We start from the raw sequence: 18,543 nt of genomic DNA, 5'->3' as shown, positions 1-18,543 counted from the left end.
TGCCCTTAACCTTATTCTGAACACCTCCAAAACAAAGGTCATGTGGTTTGGTAAGAAGAATGCCCCTCTCCCCACAGGTGTGATTACTACCTCTGAGGGTTTAGAGCTTGAGGTAATCACCTCATACAAGTACTTGGGAGTATGGCTAGACAGTACACTGTCCTTCTCTCAGCACATATCAAAGCTGCAGGCTAAAGTTAAATCTAGACTTGGTTTCCTCTATCGTAATCGCTCCTCTTTCACCCCAGCTGCCAAACTAACCCTGATTCAGATGACCATCCTACCCATGCTAGATTACGGAGACTTTATTTATAGATCGGCAGGTAAGGGTGCTCTCGAGCGGCTAGATGTTCTTTACCATTCGGTCATCAGATGTGCCACCAATGCTCCTTATAGGACACATCACTGCACTCTATACTTCTCTGTAAACTGGTCATCTCTGTATACCCGTCGCAAGACCCACTGGTTGATGCTTATTTATAAAACCCTCTTAGGCCTCACTCCCCCCTGTCTGAAATATCTACTGCAGCCCTCATCCTCCACATACAACACCCGTTCTGCCAGTCACATTCTGTTAAAGGTCCCCTAAGCACACACACCCCTGGGTTGCTCGTCTTTTCAGTTTGCTGCAGCTAGCGACTGGAACGAGCTGCAACCAACACTCAAACTGGACCGTTTTGTCTCCATCTCTTCATTCAAAGACTCAATCATGGACACACTTACTGACAGTTGTGGCTGCTTTGCGTAATGTATTGTTGTCTCTACCTTTGTGCTGTTGTCTGTGCCCTTTAATGTTTGTACTCTGTTTTGTGGTGCTGACATGTTGTGCTGCTGCCTTGTTGTGTTGTTACCATGTTGTTGTCATGTTGTGTTGCTACCATGCTGTGTTGTCATGTGGTGTTGCCATGCTATGTTGTTGTCTTAGGTCTCTCTTTATGTAGTGTTGTGTTGTCTCTCTTGTAGACACGTGTGTTTTGTCCTATATTTAATTTAATTTATTTAATTTTTAATCCCAGCCCCCGTCCCCGCAGGAGGCCTTTTGCCTTTTGGTAGGCCGTCATTGTAAATAAGAATTTGTTCTTAACTGATTTGCCTAGTTAAATAAAGTTTTTTGTTTAAGAAAAAAAAAAGAGCTGACCAAAAAATAAACCAGGAGAGGACAGGATATGGGTCTCAGCTGGGATGCATTCACAGCTTTCAGCTCACAGAGCAGTTCAGGACAGGTGTTTGTCTGGAATGAGTCAGAGCTTCAGAGATGAGACAAAAGGTGAGACTTGAGTGGCTCCCAGAACACACCTGACTCCATTTGGATTGTCTCTCTCTCTCTCTCGGCCATCAGACGTTTCATTGGGGTGTCACTATCAGGCCTTAATGGTAGAAGTGCACTTTTACAGGCCTCCTGTGGCATCTTAATGTTTTGGGACAAAGACTAATTTCCAACCGGGGCCTGAGGAGGCCTAATGATAGCTTTACAAGGCTAATTAACTAGCCATGAGTGAGGTAATGAACTTTTCAAACATGCAGACTGAAGAAATAAATGACACCCGGCAAAAGTGTTAAAGGAGAGTGAGAGCTCTTCTGAGCCCTCCTCTGGGAGGGAGGAACGGCCGGAGTGAGAAGATTGAATTTGGAGACGATATCTTTTCATTGCCTGACCTAAGCACTCTTCTCCTCTCCTCTCGCCGAGCCGGCCGGCCGGCCCACCGCACCGCACACCCTGGCCAGAGTATGAATCGCTATTAATTTGTCCATTTTGCACCTGTCTCCAAAGCAGTGCGTTATTGGATCTGCAAGGTTTCTCTACTCTTATGGCCACTCGGAGGCTTTTAAAGTGCATTTATGGTTATGAATAAATAACCAGCGATGCTCACTACTCTGCATAACGAGATGTCTAGCCTCCAGAACAGACTGAGAGAGTTCTTCATAAAAGTGTGTGTGGAGGGGGAAAATCAATGAGTATACAGTTAAAGTACAATCCTGCATTATAATCCAGACTAAAGTGAATGCTTCACTATGCAGAACACTTAGGATTTAACTGACATGGATACTTGACCCGACTGTCTGTCTGACCCCTCTCCTCCATACTTATCTATCACAGAGAGATCCTAGCCCCTCTTACCCCTGTCTATAAATGAGCCCTGATAGAACAGCAGCCCTGCTATAACAGGTGATCTGTACTGTGAATGAGGCTCCACTCAGTAGCCACCCATGTAATCGACATGGTCCTTCCTCGCCACTGCGTAACATTAAAAATGAGTGTCTGCATGAGAAACAGAGAAAGAGAGAGAGAGAGAGATGGATAGCTAGGTTTGTGTGCTACAGTGTCCAACTGACTGCACGCACGCACGCACGCACACATACACACACACACACATACTATCCTCCACTCGTCTCTCTCTCCGCAGCTGTTCAATGCTTGACTGAAGGTAGGTGTAATTGTGTGGGATATAGGGCTGTGTCAGTCTGAGATGGCATGTCCAGTCTGAGATGGCATGTGGACGGCCCCATTTTAGGAATGCAAATAGAAGAGAAGATCAAAGTTATCAAAACACAACTGACATCTGACAATCGCTTGTCTCAGGAAGCCTTTTCATTTCAGCGCCCGGTGTATTAAAAATTAATGGATTTTGCACAGATGCCATATGCTGTCAAGATTGATGCTTCTCTCTCTGGATTAAAGTGCTACTTTTGTTGTAGGGTGCAGTGTGTCTGGCTTGGTATTCTCTCTCTCTCTGCACGCACGTACTCTCTGCACGCACGTACTCTCTCTCTCTCTCTCTCTCTCTCTCTCTCTCTCTCTCTCTCTCTCTCTCTCTCTCTCTCTCTCTCTCTCTCTCACACACACACACACAGGGTGGGGAATGAGCTGTTGAGAAACCTACTTAGCTAAAGTTTTTCCTTCTGGTTGCAAATAAATGCCGCCCTAGAAACAATTAGTCTCATGCTAGACTAAAGTGTTAGTGGTTGACATGTTTTTTGAATGCCTCATTGCCATATCACGTAAAGTGTGCTGCTCACCCTGACCGTGTGTGTGTGCTGTGCTCTGAAAGCATGGACAGCTGCACCAAACGATAAAAGCTTCCTGCTAGGCCTCTGGGTTCATTTCAAGCACACAGTAATGTTTAAGGCAACACATCAGATGGGTTATGGTGCTGATGGCTCATTATTGGACCTGACGCTGCATGGCACACGGCTGCTGCCTACTCCTCAGCCACATTCCTCAGCCCCATACCCCAGCCCTATATACAGCCCCCAGTACTGTAGCCCTGCTGGTCTACTGCAACCCCAGATCCAGCTCCAGCTTCATCTTCAGCTTCCGCTCCAGCCCTATACCCCAGTTCTATATAAAGCCCCAAGCATCAGCCCCAACCCCAGCTCTAGTCCCAGGTCCAGCTCCCTCCCCAGCTCCAGCCCTGCTCCTCAGCCCTATACCCCAGCTCTATATAAAGTCCCCAGCCCCAGCCCTGCTCCTCAGCCCTATACCCCAGCTCTATATAAAGTCCCCAGCTCCAGCCCTGCTCCTCAGCCCTATACCCCAGCTCTATATAAAGTCCCCAGCCCCAGCTCCAGCCCTGCTCCTCAGCCCTATACCCCAGCTCTATATAAAGTCCCCAGCCCCAGCCCTGCTCCTCAGCCCTATACCCCAGCTCTATATAAAGTCCCCAGCCCCAGCTCCAGCCCTGCTCCTCAGCCCTATACCCCAGCTCTATATAAAGTCCCCAGCCCCAGCTCCAGCCCTGCTCCTCAGCCCTATACCCCAACTTTATGTAAAGTCCCCAGCTCCACACCCAGCTCCATCTCCAGCTCCCTCCCCAGATTCAGCCTGGCCTGCTGTAATGCTGATGAAGATACATCTGACTGACCCATAGTCTCTTAATAGGCCTAATCTGATAAATGCCAGAAGATTATTCAACATAGTGAGGCAGTAAATATAATCATAAGAAGGGAAGGAATATTCAAATTGTCACCGTATCAGGCATTTTTTACATTTCATTTCTTAAACCTTTGTTTAACTAGGCAAGTCAGTTAAGAACTAATTCTTATTTACATTTACAATGACAGCCTCCCTGGGAAGAGTGGGTTAACTTCCTCGTTCAGGGGCAGAACAATAGATTTTTACCTTGTCAGTTGCAGTGTCAGTCAGTTACCTTGTCAGTCAGTTAAGGGATCCGATCCAGCAACCTTACAGTTACTGGCCCAATGCACTAACCACTAGGCTACCTCCCGCAGGAGGAGTGACGACAGGATCCAGGCCCCCTGATTGTAAATGCATAAGTCGTATTGCAAGGAATTTCACTTTCATTTACTCAGAAGCACAAGGAGGGCCTTTCGTTGCGACTTTTCGTTGCGACTTTTTGTGGTGAAATTGCCTGTTCCAATTTCTTTCCAAATATTTAAACTCCATTTATTTTTTCTTAGACAATTTGGGTGTATGTTTTCTCATGGCATGGCCCTATCATACAGGTGCTGTAACAAAGCAATTTAATTTAATGCCCAGCCAACCTTGAGCTACTACACTGTGTTCCCTGCACCTCTGACAAACTGGGTGTGTGCCGCCCTGCCGGGCTCTTTCTGACTTTTCAAAGTTTTGCATGTTTCGTGTCCAGAGGCGGAGAGAAATCTTTTGGCTTCATTTGCATGTAAAGTGGAGCACGGTCCTCAGTGGGTGTTGAGGTGCCTCCAGACAGCCCCTCCCCAGCGGCCTGGCAGCCTGCTGCAACAGCCACACATCAGCCCTCACTCTTCCCTATCTGCTGGTTGGGGCACGACAGCACACTGCACAAGAGCTTGAGGTCCTGTCAATCTCTCACCTCCCAGACTGGGGTCATCCTTCAGAGACGCGCACTGAGAAGAGGAAGCGCCTAGGCAAGGACGAACACAGAGCAAAAAAAAAGGATAACTCCTCAGGATGCCGTAGGGCCGAGTATAACCCAGACAGAAATTACGAACCTTGATACACGCTCTAGTCAAACTGCATCTATGTAAAGATACACAGAGACTCGAATGCTACATTATCAGGTAGATGCATACATAATGTTGGGACTCTAATGCTACATTATCAGGTAGACACATACAGAATGGTGAGATTCAAATTCTACATGATCAGGTAGACAGATACAGAATGGTAGGACTCTAATTCTACATTATCAGGAAGAAAGCATTCAGAATGGTGGGACTCTAATGCTAAATTGTCCAACCATTTTGTATGTGTCTGCCTGATAATGTAGCATTAGAGTCCCACCATTAGGTCTGTGTCTGCCTGATAATGTAACATTAGAGTCCCACCATTGTGGGACCAGACGGTGCATAATCCTGCAGATCTATTGGCCCATTGTGGATAGGAAAACTAATTATCTGGGCCATCTATTAGAATGAGACTTTTAGCTGTATTTTAGCCATCCGTCAGTCTGGTGTGTTTCTTCTATTACAAAAGATGAACATACAGTGGCTTGCGAAAGTATTCACCCCCGCTGGCATTTTTCCTATTTTGTTGCCTTACAACCTGGAATTAAAATAGATTTTTTTGGAGGGTTTATATCATTTGATTTACACAACATGCCTACCACTTTGAGGATGCAAAATATTTATTATTTTGAAAAAACAAACAAGAAATAAGACAAAAAAAAAACAGAAAACTTGAGCGTGCATAACTATTCACTCCCCCAAAGTCAATACTTTGTAGAGCCACTGGAATATTTGCCCATTCTTCAATGAAAAACTGCTCCAGATCCTTCAAGTTTGATGGGTTCCTCCTGGTGTACAGCAATCTTTAAGTCATACCACAGATTCTCAATTGGATTGAGGTCTGGGCTTTGACTAAGCCATTCCAAGACTTTAAATGTTCCCCCTTAAACCACTCAAGTGTTGCTTTAGCAGTATGCTTAGGGTCATTGTCCTGCTGGAAGGTGAACCTCTGTCCCAGTCTCAAATCTCTGGAAGACTGAAACAGGTTTCCCTCAAGAATTTCCCTGTATTTACCACCATCCATCATTCCTTCAATTCTGACCAGTTTCCCAGTCCCTGCTGATGAAAAACATCCCCACAGCATGATGCTGCCACCACCATGCTTTACTTTGGGGATGGTGTTCTCAGGGTGATGAGAGGTGATGGCCAAAAAGCTCAATTTTAGTCTCATCTGACCAGAGTATCTTCTTCCATATGTTTGGAGAGTCTACCACATGCCTTTTGGCAAACACCAAACACGTTGTTTTTTTTTCTTTAAGCAATGTTTTTTTTCTGTCCACTTTTCCATAAAGCCCAGCTCTGTGGAGTGTACAGCTTAAAGTGGTCGTATGGACAGATACTCCCATCTTCGCTGTGGAGCTTCGCAGCTCCTTCAGGGTTATCTTTGATCTCTTTGTTGCCTCTCTGAATAATGCCCTCCTTGCCTGGTCGATGAGTTTTGGTGGGCTGCCCTCTCTTGGCAGGTTTGTAGTGGTGTCATATTCTTTCACATTTTTTTAGAATTTAATGGTGCTCCGTGGGATGTTCAAAGTTTTGAATATTTTTTTATAACCCAACCCTGATCTGTACTTCTCCACAACTTTGTCGCAGACCTGTTCGGAGAGCTCTTTGGTCTTCATGGTGTCGCTTGCTTGGTGGTGCCCCTTGCTTAGTGGTGTTGCAGACTCTGGGACCTTTCAGAACAGGTGTATATTTTCTGAGATCATGTGACAGATCATGTGACACTTAAATAAAGTCCACCCGTGTGCAATCTAACTAATTATGTGACTTCTGAAGGTAATTGGTTGCACCAGATCTTATTTAGGGGCTTCATAGCAAAGGGGGTGAAAACATATTCACACACCACTTTTCCGTTTTTTTATTTTTTATATATTTTTTTAACTTTTTTTTTTTTCATTTCACTTCACCAATTTGGACTATTTTGTATGTCCATTACATGAAATCCAAATACAAATATATTTACATTACAATACAACAAAATAGGAAAAATGCCAAAGGGGGTGAATACTTTTGCAAGGCTGAGTTTCCCAGCTCCAGTCCTCCAGTAACCCCAACAGACACATTTCTGTTGTAGCTTCAGACAACCGCACTTGATTTCACTTGTCAATTAATCATAAAGCCCTCAATGAGTCAAATCAGGTGAGTTTGTCCGGGACTACAACAAAAATGTGTCCTGTTCGGGGTACTGGAGGACTGGAGCTGGTAAACACTGCTGTAGAGAGAGATTGGAGATTGGACTAAAAGGTCAATGCAGATGGAAGTGTGTGTGTGTTAGAGAAGTGTAATGAGAGAATAGGAGAGAGGCATTCTGTCTTCTCCTAGTTAATAAAGGGAGGGAGAGAGGGCACTTGATACTGATCCACCATCCTTGTCCTCATCAGCATGGCCTCTCTCCATTCTACTACGGTGGCCATGGCTGGATGGCTACAGGAGGAGTGGGACCTGCAGCCTGCAGATTGTGTTTAGATAATGGCCATCTCCAATCATAGATAACATGGCTTCATCTTTTCTTCAAACACAGCAGCAGACAAGGTCAGGGGGAAGAGATTCCTAGATGGAGAGGAGGAGATAAGGAAGGGGTGCTTCCCAAATGATTTAGTGCTGAGATTCGCTCAGCTAACCCATCACCCTCCGTTAGCTTCTCATCCTGCCGACCCCAGCTCTCCATCTCCCTCACTCCCTCCTTTTCTCTCTGGGCCTTGCTCTGGAGCTCTCTCTCTCTCTCTATCACAAGCTCTATCCCTCCCTTCTCTATCCCCTTCCCCAGCCCCGTTTGGATTGAGGCAAATTGCTCGGGTTTAAAGTAGAGATATGAGACACTTTCTATTCAAGCACTGTCCACATAGCAGAAGAGCAGAGGCACCCTGCTTCAATTGTCTCGCCATATCTCCCAATTGAAATCATGACTTGATCAAGTTGAAAATAAAGGCTGGGTTGTAACATGAGATAAAGATGGACTTGGAGGGAGAGGAGTGGAGAGGAGTGGTGGTTGACTCAGAGCAGCAACGTGACAATAGATTTAAAGTATGAAAAGCCTCCTCGCATCCCATCCTCCTATTCTATTTGATAATGCAAAGGAGAAATAAATAACCCATGAGTCATTCTAATAGACGGCCCAGAGAATTCGTTTTCCTATCCACAATGGGCCAATAGATATGCAGGATTATGCGTCGTCTGGTCCCAGTCAGTTCCTGTGCCAAACTTTTACTAGCGCTCCTGACACATCTCTATCCCTGGAGAGAGGACAGCTCTCTGGGGGAGGGGGAGGCAGGAAGGAGGGAGAGGGAGGCAGGGGGGTGTACAAACGTCTCTAAACCCACTAATGGGCCGTAATGCCTGCAGAAGCACGTAACCGAGACACCTTTGCGACTCTTCATGACAGATAATTGCTGATGTCTTGTATGTGATAAATGTCTCCATTCCATGGGGGCAGAAGTCTCAGCGCAAGCGCACGTCCCACTACTAACCAATCTGCAGCTATACCCTGGTGGGAATACTGTCTACCTGGTTGGGCTGGCCTCCCTCTATCTGCTCTGACTGAGACACACATGCATGCACACGCACGTGAACACACACACACACACGCACACACACACACACACACACACACACACACACACACACACACACACACACACACACACACACACACACACACACACGCAGAGGGAGAGATTAATCCCTTTCCTACCCAGGGCTGTCTACTATGAAGTCGAGGCCTTCATAGTAAATCTAATTTCATTATCAGCTGAGGCTACGCTTTACCTGCCTGCCCTGTCTGATGACTTCCTGTTGCCATTAACGCTCAAAATCTCTGTTGGGTCCTGGCCTGTTGTCGTGCTCACATTTCATTCAGCTCCACGCCGTGTCCTATATTCTGTCTGTCGTCCCCAACACAATGTTCCTGTGACAGACTGACTAGCTAGAGAACAGAACTGGGCTGGCTGGCATAGAGCGCCCTCTGTATTTCATTCACTCGGTCTGTATTTTTCCTCTTTCTCCCCCTCTCCTCTCCGGCTAGAGAAAGAGTAGTAATTGATATCGGTGCCCATCCATCCTCCCTCCCTTAAACCAGAGATCCAATTTATCTCTGTGAATATGCCGATTGGCTCCCGCCCAGGTCTTGTCCGTCAGACTTTGCCTGTTTTTAGATGGTCGTTAATTAAAGTTCTAAATAGGAGAGCGAGTGTGTGTCAGGGAACTGGGAAATGGGCCGGCTGATTCACACATCTTGACCACGTAAATCACCAAACTGGCTCAGTCTGGGTCTAATCTTACCCTGGCTGGCTGTGGTGTAACTCAGAAGGCTGGGATACATATAATGTATCTGACCCTCACAGTGTAGATGCACACTGGGTCAATTAGATGTAATTATGCCACATGTAAATCTGTAACTGGCTTAATCTGCATTAACCCCGATAATGTTACAAATGGCTTTGGAATGATCTAGTCAATCATACTGTCATTCTGGCTAGGGCCAAGCTGGCGGGTGGCTCTTCAGCTCTGTGTAAAAACCTTCATTCTGTTTTGTGATTTGGTGTTAAAGGCCTAAACCCAAAATCACGGATCATTTATAAACATGTCTGACTACTAACTACACTCTCTCCTCTGTCCATTTTATATGCTGACAAAATAACAAATCTGAGTTGTACGATTTACCTGGCAGTACAAAGTGGACGGGTATGACTGTCCTGGTGTTGACTGGTAAAGCCTATTCAGGACCTCTGAAGTGTGGCTGTGTGGGGGTGAGGAGGGGGGAAGAGGAAGGATATGGAGGTGCATGGAAGGGGGGGTTAAGTCCCAGTTGCTCTCATCTGTAACCAGGCTGAGCTGTCACTCTGAGGACAGTGAGGAGGAATAGGTCCCCACCCATCCTCTCCTCCTCCGGCTCCTCACTCGACTTTGAACCTCTCAGAGTGACAGTGAACCTGACACAGCCCCTCTCTGTTGGTCCGGCCAGCACAGATGGAAAGTCAATAGAGGCGAGTGACCTATATTAACGGCTACTCTGCAAACTCCCAGTGTGTCCCTACTGAGAGCAGAATATTAAGGTGTGCAGAGGAGTGGAGGAGTGGAGGAGGGGAGGGGTGGAGGGAGGGGTGAAGGGAGGGAGGGAAGGAGGGAGTAGGAGTGAAAAGAGGGAAGGGACAACCAGGAGAAGGTTAATTACCTCCTCGTCCTTCGCTGTCGGCTGGCTTCACCTGGATGGGCCGGTTCATCTGCAAAGAGAGGAGAAAACACCTGGGTTAGTGTGGCCACCTGGGGACATCCACTACAACCACTACCAGGAGGTAAGGGGACAGAGTGGTGTTCATGGGCCTGTAGTTCTTGTCCTGACTCACTGGAGCATCAGATAAACAACACAAACAGTGCTTTGCTCTGTTCTGTTCTAGTAAAGAAGAAGAGGAGAATGTGTGAGCTTTGAGTTTGATGCCAGCATGCCTAATTAATCCAGGGCCTTGGCCTCCGGAGATGCCTGGTTCCCCCTCACAGTTCAGCAGAATTAGCACTTTTCAATGACAGAGTCACACTGGTTGTCAGATGGCATGAGGAGATTAATGCCATTACATCACCCACTATCACCCCACAGAGAGAGGTCTTCTCTGGCTGCCCTGAGCTTCCTGTCTCCTCCCTACTTCCCTCTGTCCCTTACAGCCATGCCCTGCCCAGCTCTATACACATCCTCTCTCCCTATCTCCCTCTGTCCCTCCCTCTCCTCATTCCCTCTCTCTTTTCAACCCTTACCCTTCTATGACTTGCCCTGCCCTGCCCAGCTCTACACTTCCTACCTTCCCAACCACTACCACCGCCACCCCTCCCCTCAGGACCAGATCCAAGCGTCGTGACCAGTATGCTGCTGCTCTGCTCTGGTCAGCCAAGCCCACCCCAGACACACTGGCTGTTGAAAGCCACACACAAAAACACGTCCAAGAAACACATAAAGTACTGTAAAAAGGTTAGAAGTTCAAATCAATAAACAACCTCTGAAGATACAGTCCAGAGAGGAAAAAGCTTAGCAGCGCCAAGCCCAACATTAGAAGGGCTTTTAAAACGCCTGCTGTGAATAAAAACTCCCATGGCTCTCTTTGCCCCCTGAACACAGTTCCATCTCTCTCAGGAGTATGACATGTAAAAAAAGAAGAAGCTTCAAAGCCTTTGACTGTATAAAACAAGACAAATATCTTCCTATTCCCCTGGATGAATAGTGTGGGGGTAAAGGTCAGTGTAGAGAGGCTCTGTGCTTAGTGAGGGCAGCCTTCCATGAGTGGTGTATTGGCTGTGTCTCCTGGAGACTGCAGTAGACCCTGGGCACTGGGTCTGTCTCTTCTACATAGGGCATGAGGACAGGACCAGTGTGTTTGTCACTGAGCAGCACAGTGCAGGGCTGCCCACTCCCATCAGTCAGGTTCACTATGGCTGAAAGGCTTAAGGTCGTGGTACACTAGACAGCAGTTGACATGAGCCCAGGCGTCATGAGTCAAATATAACCAAGAGACTAAACGACGTGGAGGGATGTATGTATCTATCGTCAAACTCCTAGTTCCACATGTATATACACCAGAATGCACCAGAATACACTATGGTGCTGAACCAAAGGGTAACGCTGCACAGCCCACACCCACACAACCTTCACACAGACACGCTAATGTCAACACTTATAGGCCATGAGTTGGAGATAACACGGATCTATTGTTGTCTTATCCCACGGCCGGCTGCAACACTATGACTATGAGAATACTAACTCACGAGAGCAACAGATGAGATGTCACTGGATCCCATGCATATCCCATAAAAACCATTCAGTATAGTTCTGTTTGAGGGATACTGTACTGTGAGTGGTGGAACTGGGCATTGTCTGAATGGGAGCACAGATGACAAATTGTGGTTAGAGCCTGGAGGGTTTAAGATAAAGTGACTGGGGGCTGTGGCGGGCAGATGGGGGACTTGGGGAGTTCCAGATGTTGTGTCTAGAAGCCTTTCGTTTTCTCCGCTGGTTTGTTTGGAGTGAAGGAGGAGGGTGGAGGAGAACCGCAACACTCTTGGATGGATGGAGTAGTGATGTTAGGGAGAGTTAGAGGATAGTGTGGTGGAGTTAGGGAGAGTTAGAGGATGGAGTGGTGGTGTTAGGGAGAGTTAGAGGATGGAGTGGTGGAGTTAGGGAAGTTAGATGATGGAGTGGTGGTGTTAGGGAGAGTTAGAGGATAGAGTGGTGGTGTTAGGGAGAGTTAGAGGATGGAGTGGTGGTGTTAGGGAGAGTTAGAGGATGGAGTGGTGGTGTTACGGAGAGTTAGAGGATGGAGTGGTGGTGTTACGGAGAGTTAGAGGATGGAGTGGTGGTGTTAGGGAGAGTTAGAGGATGGAGTGGTGGTGTTAGGGAGAGTTAGAGGACAGAGTGGTGGTGTTAGGGAAGTTAGATGATGGCGTGGTGGTGTTAGGGAGAGTTAGAGGATAGTGTGGTGGAGTTAGGGAGAGTTAGAGGATGGAGTGGTGGTGTTAGGGAGAGTTAGAGGATGGAGTGGTGGAGTTAGGGAAGTTAGATGATGGAGTGGTGGTGTTAGGGAGAGTTAGAGGATGGAGTGGTGGTGTTACGGAGAGTTAGAGGATGGAGTGGTGGTGTTAGGGAGAGTTAGAGGATAGTGTGGTGGTGTTAGGGAGAGTTAGAGGATGGAGTGGTGGTGTAAGGGAGAGTTAGAGGATGGAGTGGTGGTGGTAGGGAGAGTTAGAGGATGGAGTGGTGGTGTTAGGGAGAGTTAGAGGACAGAGTGGTGGTGTTAGGGAAGTTAGATGATGGAGTGGTGGTGTTAGGGAGAGTTAGAGGATAGTGTGGTGGTGTTAGGGAGGTTTAAATGATGGCGTGGTGGTGTTAGGGAGAGTTAGAGGATAGTGTGGTGGAGTTAGGGAGAGTTAGAGGATGGAGTGGTGGTGTTAGGGAGAGTTAGAGGATGGAGTGGTGGAGTTAGGGAAGTTAGATGATGGAGTGGTGGTGTTAGGGAGAGTTAGAGGATGGAGTGGTGGTGTTAGGGAGAGTTAGAGGATGGAGTGGTGGTGTTAGGGAGAGTTAGAGGATGGAGTGGTGGTGTTACGGAGAGTTACAGGATGGAGTGGTGGTGTTAGGGAGAGGTAGAGGATAGTGTGGTGGTGTTAGGGAGAGTTAGAGGATGGAGTGGTGGTGTTAGGGAGAGTTAGAGGATGAAGTGGTGGTGGTAGGGAGAGTTAGAGGATGGAGTGGTGGTGTTAGGGAGAGTTAGAGGATAGAGAAGTGGTGTTAGGGAGAGTTAGAGGATGGAGTGGTGGTGGTAGGGAGAGTTAGAGGATGGAGTGGTGGTGTTAGGGAGAGTTAGAGGACAGAGTGGTGGTGTTAGGGAAGTTAGATGATGGAGTGGTGGTGTTAGGGAGAGTTAGAGGATAGTGTGGTGGTATTAGGGAGGTTTAAATGATGGCGTGGTGTTGTTAGGGAGAGTTAGAGGATAGTGTGGTGGAGTTAGGGAGAGTTAGAGGATGGAGTGGTGGTGTTAGGGAGAGTTAGAGGATGGAGTGGTGGAGTTAGGGAAGTTAGATGATGGAGTGGTGGTGTTAGGGAGAGATAGATGATGGAGTGGTGGTGTTAGGGAGAGTTAGAGGATAGTGTGGTGGTGTTAGGGAGAGTTAGAGGATGGAGTGGTGGTGTTAGGGAGAGTTAGAGGATGGAGTGGTGGTGTTACGGAGAGTTAGAGGATGGAGTGGTGGTGTTACAGAGAGTTAGAGGATGGAGTGGTGGTGTTAGGGAGAGTTAGAGGATAGTGTGGTGGTGTTGGGGAGAGTTAGAGGATGGAGTGGTGGTGTTAGGGAGAGTTAGAGGATGGAGTGGTGGTGGTAGGGAGAGTTAGAGGATGGAGTGGTTGTGTTAGGGAGAGTTAGAGGACAGAGTGGTGGTGTTAGGGAAGTTAGATGATGGAGTGGTGGTGTTAGGGAGAGTTAGAGGATAGTGTGGTGGTGTTAGGGAGGTTTAATGATGGTGTGGTGGTGTTAGGGAGAGTTGAGGATAGTGTGGTGGAGTTAGGGAGAGTTAGAGGATGGAGTGGTGGTGTTAGGGAGAGTTAGAGGATGGAGTGGTGGAGTTAGGGAAGTTAGATGATGGAGTGGTGGTGTTAGGGAGAGTTAGAGGATGGAGTGGTGGTGTTAGGGAGAGTTAGAGGATGGAGTGGTGGTGTTAGGGAGAGTTAGAGGATGGAGTGGTGGTGTTAGGGAGAGTTAGAGGATAGTGTGGTGGTGTTAGGGGAGTTAGAGGATGGAGTGGTGGTGTTAGGGAGAGTTAGAGGATGGAGTGGTGGTGTTAGGGAGAGTTAGAGGACGGGAGTGGTGGTGTTAGGGAGAGTTAGAGGATGGAGTGGTGGTGTTAGGGAAGTTAGATGATGGAGTGGTGGTGTTAGGGAGAGGTCAAGGATAGGAGAGTGGTGTTAGGGAGAGTTAGAGGATGGAGTGGTGGTGTTAGGGAGAGTTAGAGGATGGAGTGGTGGTGTTAGGGAGAGTTAGAGGATGGAGTGGTGGTGTTACGGAGAGTTAGAGGATGGAGTGGTGGTGTTACGGAGAGTTAGAGGATGGAGTGGTGTGTGAGGGAGAGTTAGAGGATAGTGTGGTGGTGTTAGGGAGAGTAGAGGATGGAGTGGTGGTGTTAGGGAGAGTTAGAGGACGGAGTGGTGGTGTTAGGGAGGTTTAAATGATGGCGTGGTGGTGTTAGGGAGAGTTAGAGGATAGTGTGGTGGAGTTAGGGAGAGTTAGAGGATGGAGTGGTGGTGTTAGGGAGAGTTAGAGGATGGAGTGGTGGTGTTAGGGATAGTTTGAGGATGGGTGGTGGTGGTGGTAGGGAGAGTTAGAGGATGGAGTGGTTGTGTTAGGGAGAGTTAGAGGACAGAGTGGTGGTGTTAGGGAAGTTAGATGATGGAGTGGTGGTGTTAGGGAGAGTTAGAGGATAGTGTGGTGGTGTTAGGGAGAGTTAGAGGATGGAGTGGTGGTGTTAGGGAGAGTTAGAGGATGGAGTGGTGGTGTTAGGGAGAGTTAGAGGATGGGGTGGTGGTGTTACGGAGAGTTAGAGGATGGAGTGGTGGTGTTAGGGAGAGTTAGAGGATAGTGTGGTGGTGTTAGGGAGAGTTAGAGGACAGAGTGGTGGTGTTAGGGAAGTTAGATGATGGAGTGGTGGTGTTAGGGAGAGTTAGAGGATAGTGTGGTGGTGTTAGGGAGGTTTAAATGATGGCGTGGTGTTGTTAGGGAGAGTTAGAGGATAGTGTGGTGGAGTTAGGGAGAGTTAGAGGATGGAGTGGTGGTGTTAGGGAGAGTTAGAGGATGGAGTGGTGGAGTTAGGGAAGTTAGATGATGGAGTGGTGGTGTTAGGGAGAGATAGATGATGGAGTGGTGGTGTTAGGGAGAGTTAGAGGATAGTGTGGTGGTGTTAGGGAGAGTTAGAGGATGGAGTGGTGGTGTTAGGGAGAGTTAGAGGATGGAGTGGTGGTGTTAGGGAGAGTTAGAGGATGGAGTGGTGGTGTTAGGGAGAGTTAGAGGATAGTGTGGTGGTGTTAGGGAGAGATAGAGGATGGAGTGGTGGTGTTAGGGAGAGTTAGAGGATGGAGTGGTGGTGGTAGGGAGAGTTAGAGGATGGAGTGGTTGTGTTAAGGAGAGTTAGAGGACAGAGTGGTGGTGTTAGGGAAGTTAGATGATGGAGTGGTGGTGTTAGGGAGAGTTAGAGGATAGTGTGGTGGTGTTAGGGAGGTTTAAATGATGGTGTGGTGGTGTTAGGGAGAGTTAGAGGATAGTGTGGTGGAGTTAGGGAGGTTTAAATGATGGTGTGGTGGTGTTAGGGAGAGTTAGAGGATAGTGTGGTGGAGTTAGGGAGAGTTAGAGGATGGAGTGGTGGTGTTAGGGAGAGTTAGAGGATGGAGTGGTGGAGTTAGGGAAGTTAGATGATGGAGTGGTGGTGTTAGGGAGAGTTAGAGGATGGAGTGGTGGTGTTAGGGAGAGTTAGAGGATGGAGTGGTGGTGTTAGGGAGAGTTAGAGGATGGAGTGGTAGTGTTACGGAGAGTTAGAGGATGGAGTGGTGGTGTTAGGGAGAGTTAGAGGATAGTGTGGTGGTGTTAGGGAGAGTTAGAGGATGGAGTGGTGGTGTTAGGGAGAGTTAGAGGATGGAGTGGTGGTGTTAGGGAGAGTTAGAGGATGGAGTGGTGGTGTTAGGGAGAGTTAGAGGACAGAGTGGTGGTGTTAGGGAGAGTTAGAGGATGGAGTGGTGGTGTTAGGGAAGTTAGATGATGGAGTGGTGGTGTTAGGGAGAGGTCAAGGATAGAGAAGTGGTGTTAGGGAGAGTTAGAGGATGGAGTGGTGGTGTTAGGGAGAGTTAGAGGATGGAGTGGTGGTGTTAGGGAGAGTTAGAGGATGGAGTGGTGGTGTTACGGAGAGTTAGAGGATGGAGTGGTGGTGTTACGGAGAGTTAGAGGATGGAGAGGTGGTGTTAGGGAGAGTTAGAGGATAGTGTGGTGGTGTTAGGGAGAGTTAGAGGATGGAGTGGTGGTGTTAGGGAGAGTTAGAGGACGGAGTGGTGGTGTTAGGGAGGTTTAAATGATGGCGTGGTGGTGTTAGGGAGAGTTAGAGGATAGTGTGGTGGAGTTAGGGAGAGTTAGAGGATGGAGTGGTGGTGTTAGGGAGAGTTAGAGGATGGAGTGGTGGTGTTAGGGATAGTTTGAGGATGGAGTGGTGGTGGTAGGGAGAGTTAGAGGATGGAGTGGTTGTGTTAGGGAGAGTTAGAGGACAGAGTGGTGGTGTTAGGGAAGTTAGATGATGGAGTGGTGGTGTTAGGGAGAGTTAGAGGATAGTGTGGTGGTGTTAGGGAGATTTAGAGGATGGAGTGGTGGTGTTAGGGAGAGTTAGAGGATGGAGTGGTGGTGTTAGGGAGAGTTAGAGGATGGAGTGGTGGTGTTACGGAGAGTTAGAGGATGGAGTGGTGGTGTTAGGGAGAGTTAGAGGATAGTGTGGTGGTGTTAGGGAGAGTTAGAGGACAGAGTGGTGGGTGGGAAGTTAGATGATGGAGTGGTGGTGTTAGGGAGAGTTAGAGGATAGTGTGGTGGTGTTAGGGAGGTTTAAATGATGGCGTGGTGTTGTTAGGGAGAGTTAGAGGATAGTGTGGTGGAGTTAGGGAGAGTTAGAGGATGGAGTGGTGGTGTTAGGGAGAGTTAGAGGATGGAGTGGTGGAGTTAGGGAAGTTAGATGATGGAGTGGTGGGTGTTAGGGAGAGATAGATGATGGAGTGGTGGTGTTAGGGAGAGTTAGAGGATAGTGTGGTGGTGTTAGGGAGAGTTAGAGGATGGAGTGGTGGTGTTAGGGAGAGTTAGAGGATGGAGTGGTGGTGTTAGGGAGAGTTAGAGGATGGAGTGGTGGTGTTAGGGAGAGTTAGAGGATAGTGTGGTGGTGTTAGGGAGAGTTAGAGGATGGAGTGGTGGTGTTAGGGAGAGTTAGAGGATGGAGTGGTGGTGGTAGGGAGAGTTAGAGGATGGAGTGGTTGTGTTAAGGAGAGTTAGAGGACAGAGTGGTGGTGTTAGGGAAGTTAGATGATGGAGTGGTGGTGTTAGGGAGAGTTAGAGGATAGTGTGGTGGTGTTAGGGAGGTTTAATGATGGTGTGGTGGTGTTAGGGAGAGTTAGAGGATAGTGTGGTGGAGTTAGGGAGAGTTAGAGGATGGAGTGGTGGTGTTAGGGAGAGTTAGAGGATGGAGTGGTGGAGTTAGGGAAGTTAGATGATGGAGTGGTGGTGTTAGGGAGAGTTAGAGGATGGAGTGGTGGTGTTAGGGAGAGTTAGAGGATGGAGTGGTGGTGTTAGGGAGAGTTAGAGGATGGAGTGGTAGTGTTACGGAGAGTTAGAGGATGGAGTGGTGGTGTTAGGGAGAGTTAGAGGATAGTGTGGTGGTGTTAGGGAGAGTTAGAGGATGGAGTGGTGGTGTTAGGGAGAGTTAGAGGATGGAGTGGTGGTGTTAGGGAGAGTTAGAGGACAGAGTGGTGGTTTTAGGGAGAGTTAGAGGATGGTGTGGTGGTGTTAGGGAGGTTTAAATGATGGTGTGGTGGTGTTAGGGAGAGTTAGAGGATAGTGTGGTGGAGTTAGGGAGAGTTAGAGGATGGAGTGGTGGTGTTAGGGAGAGTTAGAGGATGGAGTGGTGGAGTTAGGGAAGTTAGATGATGGAGTGGTGGTGTTAGGGAGAGTTAGAGGATGGAGTGGTGGTGTTAGGGAGAGTTAGAGGATGGAGTGGTGGTGTTAGGGAGAGTTAGAGGATGGAGTGGTAGTGTTACGGAGAGTTAGAGGATGGAGTGGTGGTGTTAGGGAGAGTTAGAGGATAGTGTGGTGGTGTTAGGGAGAGTTAGAGGATGGAGTGGTGGTGTTAGGGAGAGTTAGAGGATGGAGTGGTGGTGTTAGGGAGAGTTAGAGGACAGAGTGGTGGTTTTAGGGAGAGTTAGAGGATGGAGTGGTGGTGTTAGGGAAGTTAGATGATGGAGTGGTGGTGTTAGGGAGAGGTCGAGGATAGAGAAGTGGTGTTAGGGAGAGTTAGAGGATGGAGTGGTGGTGTTA

At 48.0% G+C, this 18,543-nt stretch overlaps 1 protein-coding gene across 19 annotated transcripts in view; it reads right to left on the bottom strand.

Annotated features, from left to right (window-relative positions):
* celf6 (CUGBP Elav-like family member 6) overlaps nucleotides 1-18,543 on the bottom strand; it is a 196,716-nt gene that overhangs the window by 44,457 nt on the left and 133,716 nt on the right. For all 19 annotated transcript variants that reach the window (XM_090222271.1, XM_090222273.1, XM_090222281.1 and 16 more), the window contains exon 3: nucleotides 10,136-10,184. In XM_090222271.1, the coding sequence (XP_090078397.1) occupies nucleotides 10,136-10,184 (49 nt within the window). The remainder of the gene's footprint in view (nucleotides 1-10,135; nucleotides 10,185-18,543) is intronic.

Source organism: Oncorhynchus mykiss, chromosome 26 (genome assembly GCF_057628025.1).
Source record: "Oncorhynchus mykiss isolate SJ-2025 chromosome 26, ASM5762802v1, whole genome shotgun sequence".
NCBI lineage: Eukaryota > Metazoa > Chordata > Actinopteri > Salmoniformes > Salmonidae > Oncorhynchus > Oncorhynchus mykiss.
Note: the sequence above shows the minus strand (reverse complement) of the source record. Positions and strands in the feature narration are given on the sequence as shown.